The sequence below is a fragment of the Mytilus trossulus genome, chromosome 3 (genome assembly GCF_036588685.1).
Source record: "Mytilus trossulus isolate FHL-02 chromosome 3, PNRI_Mtr1.1.1.hap1, whole genome shotgun sequence".
Classification (NCBI taxonomy): Eukaryota; Metazoa; Mollusca; class Bivalvia; order Mytilida; family Mytilidae; genus Mytilus; species Mytilus trossulus.
This window is the reverse complement of record NC_086375.1, coordinates 5,380,848-5,400,913: the sequence shown is the minus strand read 5'-3', so window position 1 is coordinate 5,400,913 and position 20,066 is coordinate 5,380,848. Positions and strand designations below refer to the sequence as shown.

Here is a 20,066-nt window from a genome sequence, read left to right as displayed (position 1 = left end):
ACCTATAATGGTTTACTTTTGCAACTTGTGACTTGGATGGAGAGTTTTTTCATTTGCACTCATACCACATCTTCTTATATCCAGTTAGGGAATTAAAGTTGGTTGCATTCAATGATGTTAAAGTTAACAACAACTGTCATCATATGACCTTCACACATGAGACAAACCCTCAACTAATAGTCAGCTATAACCGGCTACGCATGAAATAATTTGAACTTGGAGCTAGGCGATCAACAGACAAGCTCAATCCTTTAATTAGTCATTGTAACAATGAAAACTCTTTTTACTTTCTTTTCGAAAATCTGTACAAATAGATCTAAGAAGATGTGGTATGAGTGCCAATGATACATCTCTCCGTCGATGTCACAATTTGTAAACGAAAAAAACATTATAAATCAAATAGATATAGGAAGATGTGGTGTGAGTGCCAATGAGACAACTCTCCATCCAGATAACAATTTAAAAAAGGTAAACCATTATAGCTCAATGTACGGACGTCAACACGGAGCCTTGGCTCACACCGAACAACAAGCTATAACGGCCCCAAAATTACTAGCGTAAAACCATTCAAACGGGAAAACCAACGGTCTAAGTATGGCTTTTAAAATGGAAACTTGTCTCACATCGAACAGCAATCTATATAGGGCCACTTAAAATGGCTAGTGTAAAACCATTGAAACAGGAAAACCAACGTTTAAATATAAATTAAAAATAAACGAGAAACGAGAAAACCTTATGAGTGAACCACATCAACAAACGACAACCACTGAACATCAGGGGCCTGTTTATCGAAGCTCTCTTAGGATTAGGACGTGTCCTAAGACCAACTTAGGACACATCTTAGTCCTAAATGGGTTTATCAAACATCGCGCAACTTAGGAAAATCCTAGGAATTGTCCTAACTTTAGGATACCTAAAATTTTATATAAAAAGTTGATACAGAAATTGTGTCGTTAAAAATCTTGACGTATACGTACTGGTGGTAAATTAAGAGAAAATTAATTTAAAGAAGAAAACAAAATTAAACAGCCTCATCTGTATCATTATAAAAACTTCATTGACAATTGTCATTGAAACTTTAAAAAGAACGAAATTTTACCATTTTGTTTCACGTATTTATTTTTCGTAAAATGAATATTTTACAGTTTTAGTAATTGGATTTTTTTAAATCCAATTACTAAAATTGTAAAATTTTCATTCTACGAAAAATAAATATATAACTCTCAGATCTGTACTTAGTGTTGTTAATTTTTTTTTCATTAATTAGGCTGTTAGTCTTCACGTTAACTGATTTGTTTTACATTTGTGATTTCCGGGTATCTTATTTCTGACCTATGCGGCATGGGTTTTTTGTTCGTTGTAGAAGACCGTATACTGACCAATAGTTGTTAATGTCTGTGTCATTTGGTCTCTTGTGAAGAGAAGTCTCATTGGCAGTTATACTATATCTTCTTTTCTATAGTGTAAAGCTATCCATAAATAGTTTACCTGAAATCGACAATTGTATCATTCACACAGGTTTTTAATAAAAAAAAATATAGAAAATATTTTTGCAAGAGATATTGTTTCTAAAAAAGAGGCAGGATTTTCTATGTTGTCTCTAAAATTTTATGAAGTGCAGAATTCTTTTTTTTTTATAACGTGACATATTTATTTTTTGGTAATTTTTATATGAAGAAGATCTACTTAGGATTTGGCTTGTTGTCTCTTCTCTTAGTATATAAATCTTTTCTTTGTCGGAAAAAATACTAATCTTGATCTCGTTCTCAAATAAATAATAAATATGAGGTGTAAAACAAAAATACCGTAATCTATCAGGTTTGAGATAAGGGCAGGTAAATCTAACTAATTCTCAGGTAATACTGAAGGTAAATATTGACATATTAGATGTAACAATGCGATGATTAAAACAATGGGAATGTCTGAGCAATGCTTGTAACATGTTTCAATCCGACTGTCAAATTTTGATTCGTGCAGTAAAATGACAATTTTTTTAATCGTCAAGGTCCTGTACAAGCCATTGATTGTATGGTAAAGTATTGCGCACACTCAATGTTAAAGCTTGCACCATTTTTGCATATTTTGCTGAAATGTTTGGCATTTTTATAAAATTTTTCAAGTTTGTAGTTTTCCATATGGATATATACGTCTATGTTTTTCCATGCTTGAAGAAAAGAAATAAACGAAAGCAAAACTTTCCTGACCAATATAAACTGTTTACCAGTTTGTGATTGACCACTTTCCCGATACTTCACAGTGGTTTAAGATTTATATTTTCTACAATTGAACATTCATTAATAATCAATCTGAGTAAAGAAAACAAAGAGCACAACTGCACAAATAAATTAATACTGATAAATGTGGTATCACATGTTTAGGAGATTTTGCGTTGACATCGATACTGCATTCATATAATTGAATACCAAAGTCAATACTGTGCTTTGAGGGAAACCTAAAAAAAAATGTTTTTTTTATAAAATTTCAGTCCGATAAAAATTGGAGGTTTACAACTACATATTGTATTAACTGGTATAGGAGCTTAAGGTAGCACGGTTGTAATTTTATTCCATAATTTAGGTCAATCTCTTTTGGGTACCCTAAGTTAATTAAGTCAATGTATCTGAACAGTGTGATTGGACAAAAAATACAGTTTCAACTCAACATACTTTCCCAAACAGAGGGATATATCAGGTGTAGAAACATATGAAATAATTTTACATACGGATGCATATGAATTTTTTGAGAAATTTATTAAATTTTGTATTCACTGCAAGATAAAATACCTAAAAGCACTAGTGACATATGGTTTTTATAGACAGCAAAAAAGTAAACGGTCATGCTACATATTCAAATTCATTTCTGAATATTAAAATGAAAGTACTTCAGTAAACTGTGAATGTAGAATTTTTCACAGTGTTAAAAAGTGATGAAAATTCTAAAAAGTCTATCATTATCCCTTTTGGGGCAGGAAATACTACCGTGCCACCTTAACATCAGATTGGAAAATATTACATGCATTGACAAGACAGTGCATGGTGTCAATATACCTTGCTTACTTTATACATTGTATATATATGTATAAACACCAAAAGCCTATTTTTGAAAGTGATATAGCTCATTTTGTAAAATGTTTATACCAGACACTATATCATGATTCTGCACGAGGCTACAATTTTCCTGGTTTTAGTCTAAATCGAGTTCTTAGCATAAAAGCAACAAATATAAATCTTTCTTCGATGCAGCCATACAATGCGAGCATGCATGCCTCTTCGACACCACAGATGGGGTTTGTATATGATCAGATCGATCTACCGATTTAGTATAAATCAAGTTTTCAAACGCCAATCATTTAAGACTGGTAAAAATTAGAAAGTCATAAGGGTTCTTTATTAAATGTTTTATTTCTATAGAGATTGTTGACAGTGATGTCTGTTATTCATACTAGTTGGCTTCTTTTGTCTAGATTACTAAAAGAATGCACTGAACCTAATAACACACACATTAGAACAAGTAAAACGAATGGAAAAGATTAAAGCATAAAATGAACATGATGAAACATATTCAAAATAGATATGTATATATCTCTCTCCTTATCTTATCAATTTTGTATTTACAAATTTATTCGTTTAGTGTATGTTCACTTGTCTCTGTTAATATGTCTTTTGATTGAGTTAAGCCATTTCAATTTGTATGTAATAGTGTATCTTTCCATGTTGTGATGTTACACTATTCATATTGTATACAACTATTCATATTGTATACAACTATTCATATTGTATACAACTATTCATACTGTATACAACTATTCATAATGTATACAACTATTCATATTGTATACAACTATTCATATTGTATACAACTATTCATACTGTATACAACTATTCATAATGTATACAACTATTCATACTGTATACAACTATTCATAATGTATACAACTATTCATACTGTATACAACTATTCATAATGTATACAACTGCATCTAAAAAGATACAAGAAACTTAAAAATGTATTCAACTATATGTGAAAAGTACCTCAAATTCAAACCCAAGCCAGAAAGTGGACATGCAATGCATGAATTCATCAAAAGTAATGCATTTTTTTGGTGGAATCTAACCTGAAATTTTCGATATATCAGTTTGTCATAGGCAAATAGAGTGTATATAGTCCCCATTCTTGTACAAATAGCATAGTATAAGAAGATTTATAAGTTATCAAGAATACATACATAATGTATATATATCAAAACAAATTAATGCAATACTTATCACTTACATGCCCATGTTCTTAATTTCTAATTCATTGATAGTCATATATATAATTATTTCTGTATAGCTCTATAAAAATAAGAAGATCTGGTTATAATAGTATTGACAATAAGACAACTATTCACCAGCCTACTTTAAATAAAGTGGATATAAGCAACTAAAGTCATACATTTCAACAATAAGAAAAATCCATGCCATAAAAGTCGTCTATAAAATGTCCCCTCTAAACATGAAAAATGTGAAACCATTCAAACGAGTAAACCAGAAAAACGTTTTGATATACATGTTCAATTCTTTTGATATGGTTTAAGAGGAAGGTTTAATTAAAATAAAATACGACAAGACTGGCTAACATAGAAGAACAAAACAAAACTACTATTATCCCTTCTGGATATCTTACCATTTCTGTATGGTAGCTTCTCTCTCTCCCAATTTTCTGAAAATAAAAATAAGGGATGCATCACTTAGTTTTGAATTAAATCGTTACCATGCAGTTGATGTTTTAACTTATAAACACTATTTAAAAATGAAAAGACTTTTATAAAAACTCATACTAAGTACATAATTTTTTTCATCAGTCACGCTTGTTTTTTATATGACTGAATTTTATCTTATTCATATACAATTTTGAAGTAAAAATAATAAAAAAAAAATAGCGTATTAGAATAATAGAAACACATGTTATTTCCAATTTTATAAACATAAAATTTAAATTCCATTGCACATTTTTATTAATATGACTTTTTTCCATCGTTATGGCCTATCATTGAAACTGTACATATAAAAACTATCTTTCTCATTCTCGTTTGACTTATCACTTTTTGCCAAGTCAGTGCATTTTCTAGCTTATTGTATATATATACGGTTTTGCTCATTGTTAAAGTATCTACGTTGACTTACATGCAGTTGTTCACATCTATGCCATTTTTGTGTTTGGTGGAGTTGTCTTATTGACTATCATCAAGCCCCGTTTTCTGATTCTTAAACAGAATACAAATGGCTTATTCATCATATTATTGTAAAAACACTAGGGTTAAACTAAAGTGTAAGCAAGAAAACTGTCAAATTTCACATGAAAAGTTTGTTTTGTTCGAACTTTCGTTTTTGACATTGTGTTTAGGACGGTTTGAAGTGTTACCCAATTCATTATATCACTTGGTTCGTCTCCCCCACCAGGACATCACTCAAAGTACCAATTATAGTTAAAACATTTGTCCATTTAATAAAAGCTAATTGTACTAGAAATCTCAAATACACATTTTTTAACTTATATCAAATCATTATTTATCCAAGCAATTGACAGAAATTGAATATAAAGGTTGTTGCATTAAATGTGTAAAAAGAACGGATAGTAAGGCGCCCCTTTGAGAAGGTTCGTGTTTATTTCATCGCCAGTTAATCTGTTAAACCTGCCGAATTTCACAAGTGATTGACAAATACAAGATATTTGTGTAAACAAAGGGGAGGAGATAGTGACGAAAAACAAAAAGGTAATTAGGATGTGATGACCACGTGACTTTGAAAGTGATGGGGTGGATACCTTCTTAACAGGTAATAAAATCTGTAATATGCAAATATTCCAGTTAGAGAACCCATTGGTCTGTGTGCATCATAATGGTGGGATATAATTAGCGAAGTTAAATATAATTGTAACAGTTCTAAATTGGCCTGCTAAGGACCGACAAATTTACTGATTTCCTCTACAATTAGCATAAGTGAAAAATTAATTACCAACATTTACAAAGTTTATTTGGACTATGAATACACAGCAATCAATGAGCTTCCAGACCCCGTACAATAATGGAACATTATACAGTCCACCACAACAGAGACAGTCTTTTGCAATCCATGAAATTCTGGGACTGCCAAATTGTCGACAGAACCAGAGCCCAGACTTTCTAGATGCCCAGGGATACACTAACATCTCGTATGTACCAGGACTAACACCGACGTCTCCATACCAAACAGGCAATGTTGGATTCGAAACACAGCCACAAAGTTTCTACAGAGACCAGACTGTTCCACAAGGTACAAGTAGTTCTTTTTGTCCATGGAGACTGGATACGGGGACAGTTACAGCCCAAACGTATACCACTGGTACACCACGATACACAGATAACATGGGGTACGGAGTCAAAGCACCGGCCTTAGACGAAGGTGAGTTTACGTTCTTTCTGCACTCTTTGGAGTTTAATTTTGTATAAAGTTTAGAGATTTACAGCTAGTACTGAAAATTAATGACAGACGAAATTTAAAACAACATTTGTTCTCAGGCGACTTGCAGTTTCTTTTTAATTTGTTTGGAATCATAGATCATTTGACTGATATTCTTTATTTTCATTTCAATCTTCTACAAACTCAAAAATAAATTACTAAAAAACGTTTATAATACAGAAAGCCGAATTCTAGTTCATTTTCCCCTCAGGTCGGATACATTCATGCTTAAGTATTAAGATTGTCACGTTAGTGACAAATAAACGAAATTTAAGTTATACTTTGAATTTTATAAGATATATCACAAGTCATGACGTTTATAATCTATCGCAATTCGGATAATCCGAAATTTTTCCTAGTGAACTTTATGTTTTGAAAATCTAATTATTTGTCATTTCGTCTCTCCTTAGCCTTGTCATGATGTCAACAAAAAATATAACAGTTATTTTGAAAAACCTATAAATTCTTTCAATATGGTTAAAAAATTCTGAATTATATACTTTTGAGACATGCTTCGAATATTTACTGCTGGGTCTGTTTTAAGGTATTTTTTTTCTATACTCAAATTGATGAAAATAAATTTAAAAAGTTTGCTTAAATAATATATCAAACATGTTTTAAAATTCATTCGGTAAAACAAAATGTATATGAACTATCAGGCACAAACGTGGTTGGTTCTAGTAGGTTGGAGGCATTCCTTTGAATTAAATAATTTCAAACATTATGACAGGACTTTTCTCCTCAGTGATTTTTCGCAAAAGGAACCTCTTAGTCTAGGACCCTTTCGGTAGGATATTTTCAGCAAATGTTTATTTTTGAACATGTTTTACACTGCCACATTTAATTCATTCACATAGGATACCATTTTAAAATTTATATACAAATAAACAGAGATTGTATGATTGCAAATGAAATATCTATTCAACAAAATTGATATTCAATTATATGTTTTTGAATATTCCTTGGTATTTTCTTCCTCTTAACATGTTGTTAACATGTTTCAGTGTTTTTTCTGAGTTACAAAACACGGGTCATGCCCTTGGTTTGTCAAAATGTTAAAATGATCAAGATGTTTCACCAACGTCCGGTTTGTATTTTCACAGTTGTCTATTTCCACATTCGTTCCTCTTAAGCATGTTCGGAATATGTGTTTTCTTATTTTTGTACCTTATGGTTTGGTTATTCTGGAGGGGGAATATTTTAATGACAATACAAAAATTAAAATTAAATTCGTCTTTGTTATGAAATGAAAAACAAATGATAATTTAACAAGGAAATGAATAACTAAAATTTTCTGATAAAACCGTTTTAAGGACAACAGAAAATTAATGAAAAAATAGGTGCCATGCAATAATGCAATGTATGCTAATATATATAGTATCACAACATATGGAACGAAAACAAATACATGGAAATAAGCACTATAGATAATGCAAGTTTGTTCAACATTTTTATCAAACGAATGAAATAAGTTTTAAAATATCCGTATCATTATATGCTTTACATAAAAGTCTTTTTTTGTTTAACGATTCTTTCGGTTTGAGACGAAATTTCATTAATTTAAATACATGTACAATTCAATTCAATTCAATATTTTATTTAAGTCTCATCTCTCAATAATATATAATACAACATTACATTAAATGTAAAAATATATAAATATAAAAAGAGAGCCATTCTGAACAGAATTACAAGAGACTATAACATTCAAAATTATATAAAGAATGCATCTATTATAAAACATATTGACATTAACATTATTTACAGTATAAAACATTTCTACGTCTATTTAAAATAAGATTACAGGCTTTGGCACAGCTACGAATCATATTATTATCTGTAAATAAAAACACTAATTTCTGTTTATCACCATAAGACATAAAATCACTATTAAAATGTGTTGCTTCATCAAATAATGTTTTTCTAAAATCATCATACAAAGGACACGATAAAATAACATGGGCTTCATCTTCTAAAACATTCGTACAATTATCACATACTCGATCTTTTAAAATTAATTTTTCAAATCTCCCCGTTACATGTGGGTTACTAAACTGCCAGCGGCAAATATTTCATGTATTATATATTAAATCAAATATATGTTTATGATGCATGAAAGAATGAATGTAATTTTCAGTGAGATTCTAACCATTTTTTGGAAATCTTTTTTAATATATGATACATTTATAAATAAAAAGTAAATGGTTTTTTTAACAAGCTAATTTTAAGAGATATTTAAAGCTAAATTAGAATTAAATAACTCAGTTTTCTCTTCTCTAAATCATAAAAAAATATAGTTTTGCATTCAAATAGTTTTCCATAATTAATATAAACAGAAACCGCATGACTTATATTCCATATGTTTTAAATATTTATAATTTTAAAATTGATTCATATTTTAAAATGTAGATGTTATCAGTTCAATCGGTTAAGTATTTTATTCTGTTATTTTTTAATATTAGATGCTATTTTTTTCTTTTGCCCTTTCATCGCATTTCATTGAAAGAAAACAACTTATTTTTCAAAATAAATTTATTTTCCTTGATATGTATCAGATTTTTCGTATATTTTATTTTCAAACGTTGTTTCTAACGGGAACAGTTACAAGCAGATATCAGTATTTTCATTGCTTCACGAGTCAATATTTAGCCAATTATCGCATTATTGTAAATCCATTGAAGAATGATTTGTTAGTTTAAGGAGGATTACAATCCTAACATCAACTAATACAATTTGTTTTTATTTTCTGTAATGCGGAAGGGATTAAGTTATTCATACCTGTAAGAATGAGAGAATTTATCAATGAAATATTTTGGAGTATTGGAAAAACTACGAATTTTGCGTTTTGTTGATAATTTTAAAGCTGTTCTTTTTTTATCGATGGCTCAAGATTATATGTAAATTTATACTAAATTTCACGACAGGGGGTTGAAATAAATTGGACAATAATCTATGAAAAGAATAAGAGATATATGATTTTCAATGAGACAATTTTCTACAAGAGACGGAAAAGGCGAACAGCTATAAGTGATTTTGTCCTAAAAATGGATTAAATTCTCAATATCACTAATTTCAAAGTGTAAAACTTTGATATTCTTGTAATTTTTTTATATGCAAAGTTCATATAGTTGTGTCTCTAGATGACGTCTTACGTTAATGGCGTCGTTAGGTTGCTTTCGCATCGACTCATACCTGACATTTTTTTCAATAATATTTGTTTAAATCTCAAATTATAATGTTATTGCCATTTGCAATTGTTAAGCACTTAAGAATTTTTATAGAAATAAAAATATTCTTCAACTTCATAAAAACAATTATATCGTAAAATAAAGCATGCAGTTTAATTCAAAATATTTCAAATCAGTACAACATTTTTAGAGTTTGTGAAATGATTACATGTCAGCAACCGTTATCAAACTTTCAAGCTTTCAATAATTTTTAATGCTAAATAAGAAACTTCTGAGAAAATGATGTATCCTTGATTTAGGAAGTAAAATTGAGGAAAACGTGTTATAATTCACACGTTATAACAATTTATTAAACAAACTAATTTGACGATTTGTCTATTAGATTAAAACCGGCAAAATTCGCCCAGTTAGCCTTCCAATTATCCGAGCCGATATTGTCATTAAACAAGTCGGTAACGACACGGTTGCCATTTGCTTATTGACATGAGTACAAAGATGGCCAATTGAGCAGGGATGATGTTTTGTCCGAGTACCACGGGACGTCGTGGTCTAGTGCGATCTTTTGTACCGGAGGTGATATCGTACCGTGAACACGGACAAAATGACAATACAATTAACACTATAACCTGATGACATCTTCACGTTGGACGTATAAACACCGACCATTTATTACGCGGCACTTGATCGGTCCTTCAGCTAATTCATGATGGGAACAAACGTCATGGTAACCTGTTATGTTAATGCACTGGTGTTCACGTCAAATGGTGCATTTTAATTAAAAGGAAAAAAAACTGGTCAAGTAGTTTGTAAAATTTGTAACATTTGCTTTTTTTCGGTACGGTTGTTGACATTTTCAAAGGGTCAAGATCGTTAAAACGTGTAACATATTATTTTGATTATCGTATGTAGTTGAAAATTAAATATAAAACCACATCTTTATTGTTATTCGAAGAAAGAATATTTTGTCAAAAAAACTATTTACTCAAAAAGGCTTTATTTTTTTATTTATTTATTTGTTCTTTTCTTTTGGTTTCTTTTGTTTATTTCTGTGATTTTAATATTCAACGAATGTCTGTCATTGAATTTCTGCACGCTTTAAAAATAATGGATAGTAGCGGAGTGTAAAATATAATGTTACATGTTCGAAAAGTAATGCTGACCTCAATCACAAGGGTTCGGGACTTCCCGATCAGATTGTTTTCCCTGTTTTGTTTCAATTGGTTGTAGTATGCACACGTCGTTTAAAATAGATTTCGTAAGCCTCAGTGCTCTATGCCTCGTTATTAAATAGGATTTTGCGAGCGTCAGTGCGCGAGCGTCAGTGCCCTATGTTTCGTTATTAAATAGGATTTCGCGAGCGTCAGTGCCCTATGTTTCGTTATTATAAGGATTGATCTAGCGTCAGTGCCCTATCTTTTGTTATTAAATTGATTTTGCGAGCGACAGTGCCCTATTTTTCGTTATTAAATAGGATTTCGCGAACGTCAGTTCCCTAGCTATATTTTGTTATTTAATAAATCTTCATGAGCTTCATTGGCCTATATTAAACCTTTTATATGATAATTCCATTTTTCAAATTAAGAACATACATTTCTACATCTCTTCTTTTTAATAAATATATTTTTAATACATTTGGTAGATTACACAATTTACCGTTTGTACATTTTTTACTAGGATATGATGTATTTCTTTGTTGACGGATGTATACGATAATTTCATGTGAAGGTCTGATAAACATTAAACTCTATTAAAAATGAATATATAAATTTCAATTGTTATCTTATTTCAATCAATACAAGAGTTGATTAAAACTGTCACGTCTACTCGACAATTATAAGATGTTTTCTTTGTCTCCGACTTTCAACATGAAGCTACAGATAAAATGCTAGGAACTTGCAGATATTTTTTTTTCAAGCACTATTTCGGCAGGTGAATTTGCTCTGGTTTAGGATCGAACCTAATTTTCCTAAACCAAATGACAGTTACATGCAGTAATTTCCGGTTTTCTAATAAATGCAGATTACGAAAAATTCAGTAAATGATTGTTTCGTCGAGTTGGGTTCCATAGCACCTGGGATTCCTTATCAGGACAAAACACAGAAAATCCATTTTCGATAGTCCGGGTGTTAGGAAGGAAAATTGGTTGTTTGAAACGTCATTGTTTGCTCGAAATGGGCAAGATATCGTTTTTACAGTTGCAAACTTAATTTTAATTCATACGGTTTGTCTAGTCGCAGAAACCATAAGTGTCGTCAAAAGCGCTCTCTGGTTCCGCCCCTACTTATTGATATACTTCTCTCTCATAAAAATGCTTTCATCGCTCATTTTTTATGACAATTTCTCAAAAAAATAAGCAGAATAATTAAATCAAAGCCAAATCTGTATTAGTCTGAAAGTAATACTATTTTTACCATGTATTTAACAATATATATTCAGTCGTGTTTTATACATCTTAATTTATAATTTTAAAACTAGACAGCATGTATTTCCAATCGTGTTGAGAATGATAGATATTGATAGGTTCTTTCGATCCCCTCTTACCGATTTCCATTTATCTTTCTATTACATGTAATACTACATGTAAAATGAGAAACCAGTGTCAACGTCCCGCTAATTAAATTTAACTTTTAACGTATCTAGCTGTATACCAACATCGTACTGTGTTCGGAATGTTAAATCCGAAAGACTTGCGTCCGTTCTACCGGTTCTTGAGTTTGTGTATTCAGATATTACCATTTATTTGCACAGTCTTGTCTTAGTCACATTAAAGTATACTTAAGTGATTAACTGGTACCACAGATTATCTCAAGTTTTTGACACAATCGGTTTGGCAGCCATGACACTGGGCGCCATGTTCTGTGTCGTAGTCAGTGCCTTTTCCTGTCGTTTAAATCGTATTTGTTTGTTTTTCTTTTATCATAATCAATAAAATGAAGTGCTATTTAAAATACCACTTTATTTTTTACTTAAGTGAAAGCAAAAAGTACGTTTGTTTACTATTTTAATTCAATATCAAGGTTACTCTTGACCTTCGACATTTTGTAGGTCCTATGAATAAAGTGGCTTGTAATATATTTGCATGTAAAATTGATGTGGTCATTTGTCAGTCAGAAGTACTTCCGGTAAAATGAGGGGGTGTAAAGAAACTATCCCTTTTTTACTGACAAACATTTAAGATCTGTAGACATGCAAGTTGAACGAATTTTCCCAATGAATTAACCTTTGGCTTTCAAGGATTTTGATGTCGGTCAACTTTAGTGAAACCAATTAGCTAAAAGGTTGTTTGAAATAATTTTACACTAGCAATTTTTGGGGCCCATTAATTATAGCTTACTGTTTGATTTGAGCCAAGGGATCAGTGTTGATGACCGTAATTTGATCTATAAGGGTTTACTTCTGGTGACTTGGATTGAGAGTTGTCTCATTGGCACTCTTACCTCATCTTTTTACATCTATGTATCACTTATTCTAATTTAATCTTAACATACATATTTTCCTGACTGCATATGATTAAGTACTGTATTTGAGATGTTTTCTATGTTATATGCTTACGTTTATATTGTTTGTATTTTCAGGTTTACAACGACCAGAATGTGCTCATCTGGAGAAAACAGAACAACAGTTAAATAAAAAGCAGAAAAAGCGACGAAGACACAGGTATACTAATTAATCAAACTTAATAAAAATAAATTATGGAAGACTTGCTGCATACCAAAAATTGTCTTTATTTATATTTAAGATAGTCTGTTAAACGACAGTTGGAATGGGAATTTTCTTCATTGTTGATTCTTTAAAGCCACTTTTATCTTATTTTTTGTTATTTCTTCTTACTTTTTATTTTACTTTTTTAAGTTACAGCAATTCGTAGGAACTATTTTAAATGAAATATGTACTGCTTTCGTATATGTTCTTCCTGTTCATACCATAGGGCTTCTATAATAATACATATATCATAACACGGCCACACTGGGTACATTTTCGGTTTTTAAGTGGGGGTTGTTGTTTTTTTTTGGGGGGGGGGGGGGGGGGTTGCACCGGAGAAAAATCCATAGTCATCGTCATACAACTGTTTATCAAACAGAGAATAGTTGGGATTATTTAACTGCAGAAAACTAGGCATTGTTTCGTATAAGCACTCATTTTGTAAAAGACCTTGAGCAGTTTGTATAAGACACCTTAATTAAACACGAACAATTTAAATGAATCTGACGTTTAAATGGCAAAATTGTCTTTCTACATACAATTACTCAATATTTTATATTTTTATTTTTTAAAAGATGAATTTTCTTTAACGATCTAATTGGAAAAACTAATTTCGTCATATCATCAAATTGATATACAATGCTTTATTATATTTCAAATTAAGCAAAACCGGAGAATAATTCAAAATTTAATAAGCGAGGCATGTGCGTTGTATATTATGTTTCTTTCCAAGCAGTAATGTGATTGACTGGATGTCATGACCATGAAATAAACAACCTAATCATTTTCGCTCCAGCTCAGTCAATTAGTTCTTCCAGAATGCTTAATGTCCAAATTTGCTTCTTTATTAACGTTATAAGATCGACCGGTCTTCAGTAATTAAGGATAGTTACTGAAAATAAAAGGAAGGAGTAGTTATTTCATTTTCCAATTTAATCATTTCTGCCAATAATGTTTGAACTGAACAAATAATTGCTTGTTATGTTTCTATCTTCATTACCTTTGCTTAAACAGAAAGAAATGGCAAACGGAATCTGGATATGAATTCAACATAAGTTACAAAACAAGACAGGAGACGTTCACAAACTGACGGCCATTAATCATAAAGCTATTTGAAAATCACAAATGAGAAAAAAATCAGGATCGTTTCGAATGTAGTTTCCTTTCCTTCTGCCCAAATTATTTCTATTAGGAAAAGTTAAGACATGGAAAAGCTAATGTATGCAATTACGACTTATTTTCACAAAGCATCTTGATAAATGTTGTATTTATGGAATTTATTCCATACATGGATATGTATCTTTGAGGCACGCTTGTTGAAGAAATTTAATGCACATAGTTTAAAATTACAGGAGCGCTATATATATAGTGTAGTAATTTAATCTACGCTATAAGATAGCTGTAAATCTTTAAAAGTCAATTTCTAAAATGTTTGAAATGTATATTTTACCCATATAAGTATTAACATAATGTTATAATATAATATTTCATTGTAATTAAAATAGGGACTTAACTATCATTGTCACTTGACTTTAAAGTTGCATTAATAGTTTCAGCCCAGCGTGGGCAAAACTACAACAGCAGAACAAAAATCGAAAGAAAGGGTTTTTACCCTATTGCTTTGCTTGTGAAATTTGTTTTTGCACTCTAAAAACACTGGTATATGCAACAGCATTATGCTAATCAATAGTTGCCGCACAATCGTGAACAATTAGTTCATGTCTATTGAAAATATGGATTTCTTTTCATATTTGTGGTGTTTTAGTATTTTCTTTCAAATCTTAAAACAATGGCCAAGATATCTTATTTTGTATTTTTGCAGAACAATTTTCACGGGTTACCAAATAGAGGAACTAGAAAAGACTTTCAAAGAATCTCACTATCCGGATCTGTATGCCAGGGAAGTTCTAGCTCTAAAAATAGATCTCCCAGAAGACAGAATACAGGTAAGAACAACAATAGCGACCATTACACCTTTTATACGTCATATATTTATATGGTATAATCTTATAACTTGAAAGGACGTATAGTTATACATATATAACATCTCGAAAGGGTGAAAGAAATATATCAAAAATGAAAGTAGAATCATTTATGTAGAAAACCTTGAAATTTACTGTACCTTTTTCACCAATGTACGTCAGCAGAAAATACTGAGTTAAACTATCAAAAACGATGCAGATGGTTTTCGTTTCAATAGAAACATATGCTTGACTGGTTAAGGAAAAAAAAACCACGCCAAACTAAAAGGTACATTTGTCAGGTGTTTGCTTCTTTTCGTATTTTTTTCAAATTGTACCAATGATCCTATAATGTTTAATTTCCTTTTCATTCAAGTAACCCGAAATCGGACAAAGTGATGTGTTTGCCTATATACCTTTCGTACTGTTGCGAAAAATAAAACCCAGTTATTTTTTATCCGAACACTAATAGTATTTTGAAAGTTTTCTTCGTAATCTCATTAAAATTCTTAAAAGAATGTACGAATCGAACCGAAAATTCTTTCTTAAAGTTAGAGAGGAAATTGTAGAGTTGTTATTCTTGCACCATGCTGTGTCTTATGTTTACATTGCATTTATTTAATCAAAATTGTTCCGACAATATCGAAGATAGTGGCACGTGCATGCATGTCACAAGCGATAAGGAACGGAAACTAACATGCCAAAATATGCTAGCTAGTTTGGAAAATAAACACCGAACATCAATATACTATTTTATCGTTGACCCCCAATGTGACCTTTATTTGTACATTTTATAATTATTTGTGTTTCTATCGAAACTGATAATAAAACAGCATATTTTGCATCTTTTTGTAAAAAAAAATCATTTTCACGGCCAATTAAAAAAAGTAAAACCTTTATCTAATTATGACGGATAAATATGTTTTCTAGTGTAAACTGTTTATCTTAAGTAAAATAAAGTAGTACTAATTAAAATCACTAGTTTTCATGCATACCTTTTTGTTAATATTAGGAAAGAATGCAACCTTTACGTGAATATATTATAATATTTTGTTCAAATTTCTATTTCACGCACCCTGAAATATATCTAATAAAACGCATGCCTGATCTTAGTCTTTATTTTGCTCATTTTTTTTTTTCACTTTTCATATATTTGTGGTGATATTGAGTGCTACCTTTGACTGTCCATCCTTTGCTATGTCGTCTTATTCTCGTTTCTCGTTTTTTTAAATTGCAAATATTGAGCGGGGGCATTCATGTTCTCAGACACTTTCACCGTTTAATTCTATGTAATCATTTACTTCAGTTAAGAATGTTTATTGTTTTGATAGGTTTGGTTTCAAAACAAGAGAGCCAAATGGAGGAAAACAGAGAAGAGATGGGGAAAGAGCAGTATAATGGCGGAATATGGTCTCTACGGTGCTATGGTTAGACACGCTCTTCCGCTTCCGGAATCAATTATTAATACTGCTGATAAAGGAATAGAGAAATCGAGTGCACCATGGCTGTTAGGTATGATGGTTTTATTTTTCGGTCATTTAGTCAATACTGGAGTTATATTTTGTAAAAGCATTACAACGAATTTCCTCTTTATTTTTACTTTCTTTCCCTGGCAAATGGTATTACAGTTGCTTCCGTAAATATAAATGAAAGCATTAATCGTTGTCAATATGAATATGTTCCCAATTTTACAATTATTATTCAATTCATATGTGTGGATAATGTCCCACACATTTATACACTCAAATTGACAATGAACCATCTTCCTATATCTAATCAATGAAATACACTTTGGAGAGAAAAAAAACTTTTTACACACATTTAAACTGTTTTTTTCAATGACGGCTTTCTTGTTTCAGGAATGCACAAGAAATCCTTAGAAGCATCTAAGAAAATACGAGAAGAAGAAGAAGATTGCATAGATAACACGGACAATAAAAATACAGACTTCCGGTCTGAGAGTATAGCCCAACTTCGGGCCAAAGCACAGGAGCACAATGCAAGATTATTACAAGCCTTGAATAAGACTGAACAAGATAAAGAGGATGAGGAATGTAGTGATAATTCATTTGATGGATCATTCTTTTCTGACACAGTGGAATCTTCTGATCTTCTTAGATCGTAATTATTTCACATTTGATCTTCTCCGTCCACCATGTACTGCATAATTATAATTTATAGAGTAACGTGACGTTGTGTATAACTCGTTGAAATAATCTTTAATTACCATACCTGTATTTCGAGACGCGGGATTTACTTTCAGATGTTGACCTACATCTGATAAATAAACTAAACACTATTGAATTCATACCTGCTCTCACCACATAGTATGCAAACTGCTATTTTGAAATATTTGCAGTTCATCACTTCAAATGTAACTTGAACATCAGTTTATTCATATATCCACATACAAAATTCCTTTCATTTATTTAGCAGTCTTTTTCATGTTTTAACAACTCACCAACGTAATGTCTGTACAATACAATTTTTCTTTCAAAATATTATTTTTGGTCTAAACAGTAGAAATTCAACAGTTCATTGTCAAATGAAATCAAATGTAGCTTTAATCTAGATGAATTTTAAATCTAAAAATATTTTGGCTTGGAGAAAGATCCCTTGTATAGAATGCCAAATTCAGGAATTCGATTAATTATGTTATGCTTTTCTAAGCAACCTATTTTACATGTACAAAATCAGTCTGCAAATGGAAGTCAGACTCACTAAAAAGTATCCTGCGATACTTTCTATTATATGTATCATCTATGTTTTATTTATTATTTTGTATTGCCATATTGTATGTTTCATTATAATATATATCTTTTCTATGATGGTTAAATCGGTCTGAGAGGACTGATATGATCAGGTTGGGTTTTTGTGTTGTGCAATAGTACATGAATGTTAACATTTAACAAGATAATAATGTTTTTATAATACCTCTTTTTACTCACTTCTTTTATTAACTTTTCCTACGGCAGAATCAATAGGATCTGTGTTCCTGATTTAACTTTTTTTAAATTTTTTAATGGTATTGAGTACATTCTGTTGTTTCGCATACCATTCCATTGCAATGCAATGAATTATGCTACATCGTATACTGCAGATTTTGTAATGTATCTATGTATCCTGTAATTATTTCAACTGTATACTGTACTTGTCAAAGAGTCGTTGAATCTTTACTCAAATTAATAGTATAAAAACAAATATTCTTACAGCTTTACGTGTGAAGTATGGTCTTCTAAAAGACCAAACTTTATTGTGTTATGATGAATTTAAACTCCAATTATAATTATTTTAAAAATTTGACGACAAGAAATTAATATGAAGGACATTTCAAACAAAGCAGTGAATTTAATGATAAAACAGTTATAAAATGATATATAAACACATAAAAACGAAAATCTTTTATTATGTCTTGTCATATTAGATGAAAAGGGAGGCAACACTTAAAATTATAACAGAATTTTTATCAAATTTAAGAACATATATCTTATTATATCATTTAATTTTACTTAAATTGATTTCATATTTATCGTTTGTACCAGTAACATAATGTAGAGAAAGCATAACATGTCTGCATTATATTTTACTTATACTATGTTTCACCATTATATAATGGACCCTGCATGTTTCTTTTTATATGAAATATTGGGTAGCTTTACATGTATAATTTGATATCATCTTTGATATTAGGATTATCTGACTGAAAATGATATATTAGCGAATTGCCACATCTCTCTGGCCTGTTGATTATTTACATTCCATATTAAACTTCATTCAATGTCCTCTTTAATCACCTTCGCAAGCCAAGGGTTACGATTCAATCTCCTCCTCTCGCGAGTGGATCTTTACCCGTGGCTTGGGAAGACGATCTTTTACTATCATGTCATTATTATGTAGCGATATTTCATCTAAACTTAAATGTTTTGAAGAATTTAGTGCAATATGCCAGTATCTTGCTGACTACTGTAAATAGAAATAAAAATTTTAAAAAAATATTATGCTCGTCATTACTTCAAACAGGTACACCAAGCCTACGAAAAGTCGTGTCCCTAATTTATTTTTACCCCTCATCAACAATTTTCTGTAGTGTTATTTGAGTTTAAGTTATTTCTCTTTGTTACCATGCTGGACGGAAATCAAGTAGAGTTTCTAATTTGACCAACAAAATTGAAACACATGGTATATACCAGCAAATCTGATAAGGGATACTAACTTGATTGAAATAATATATTGTACAAGGCTTAACCAACAAGGCTTTTCGAATTTCTATTGGCTAGCGATCAGTACATCAAGTTAAACTTGGTTGATGAATGAAGGAATTTGTGCATGTAAACCCCCAACATTGCTACAATGGAAAACAATTGTATTTAATATTCGTGAATCGAAAGTTCCTACCCATAGCGTCAATCGAAAGTTCCAGCTCAAATTACTTCGTTAACTGTAAATTAACCAAGTCAGGAATATGACATTTGTTATCCATTCGTTTGATGTGTTCGAGCTTTTAATTTTGCCATTTGATTAAGGACTTTCCTTTTAAATTTTCCTCGGAGTTCAGTATTTTTGTGATTCGACTTTTTATTGGTAGTATAGATTGACAGACTTTAACGATATAACGATACAACGTATGTCAATCGAATATAGTAAAAACTTCATATTAACATATCTTTGAACGAATGATTAAAAGTCGAACCATCAATGACAGCTCTATATTCTGATAGTGCCAATATTTCAGTGGT

General features: G+C 30.7%; 1 protein-coding gene across 1 annotated transcript; it reads left to right on the top strand.

The window, feature by feature from the left end:
- The first annotated feature begins 5,596 nt into the window (after positions 1–5,596).
- On the top strand, positions 5,597–17,805 carry LOC134709184 (visual system homeobox 2-like). The gene is made up of 5 exons (XM_063569361.1): positions 5,597–6,422; positions 13,243–13,324; positions 15,192–15,315; positions 16,662–16,842; positions 17,190–17,805. Exons 1-5 carry the CDS (start codon positions 6,023–6,025, stop codon positions 17,453–17,455), a joined length of 1,053 nt encoding a protein of 350 aa, XP_063425431.1. The 5' UTR covers positions 5,597–6,022; the 3' UTR covers positions 17,456–17,805.
- Positions 17,806–20,066: the final 2,261 nt, after the last annotated feature.

Coding starts and splice junctions, on each gene's coding strand:
- LOC134709184 (XM_063569361.1), top strand. CDS start 6,023: ATGAATACACAGCAATCAATGAGCTTCCAGACCCCGTACAATAATGGA. Junction 6,423..13,242: donor AGCACCGGCCTTAGACGAAG/GTGAGTTTACGT, acceptor TTGTATTTTCAG/GTTTACAACGACCAGAATGT. Junction 16,843..17,189: donor GAGTGCACCATGGCTGTTAG/GTATGATGGTTT, acceptor TTCTTGTTTCAG/GAATGCACAAGAAATCCTTA.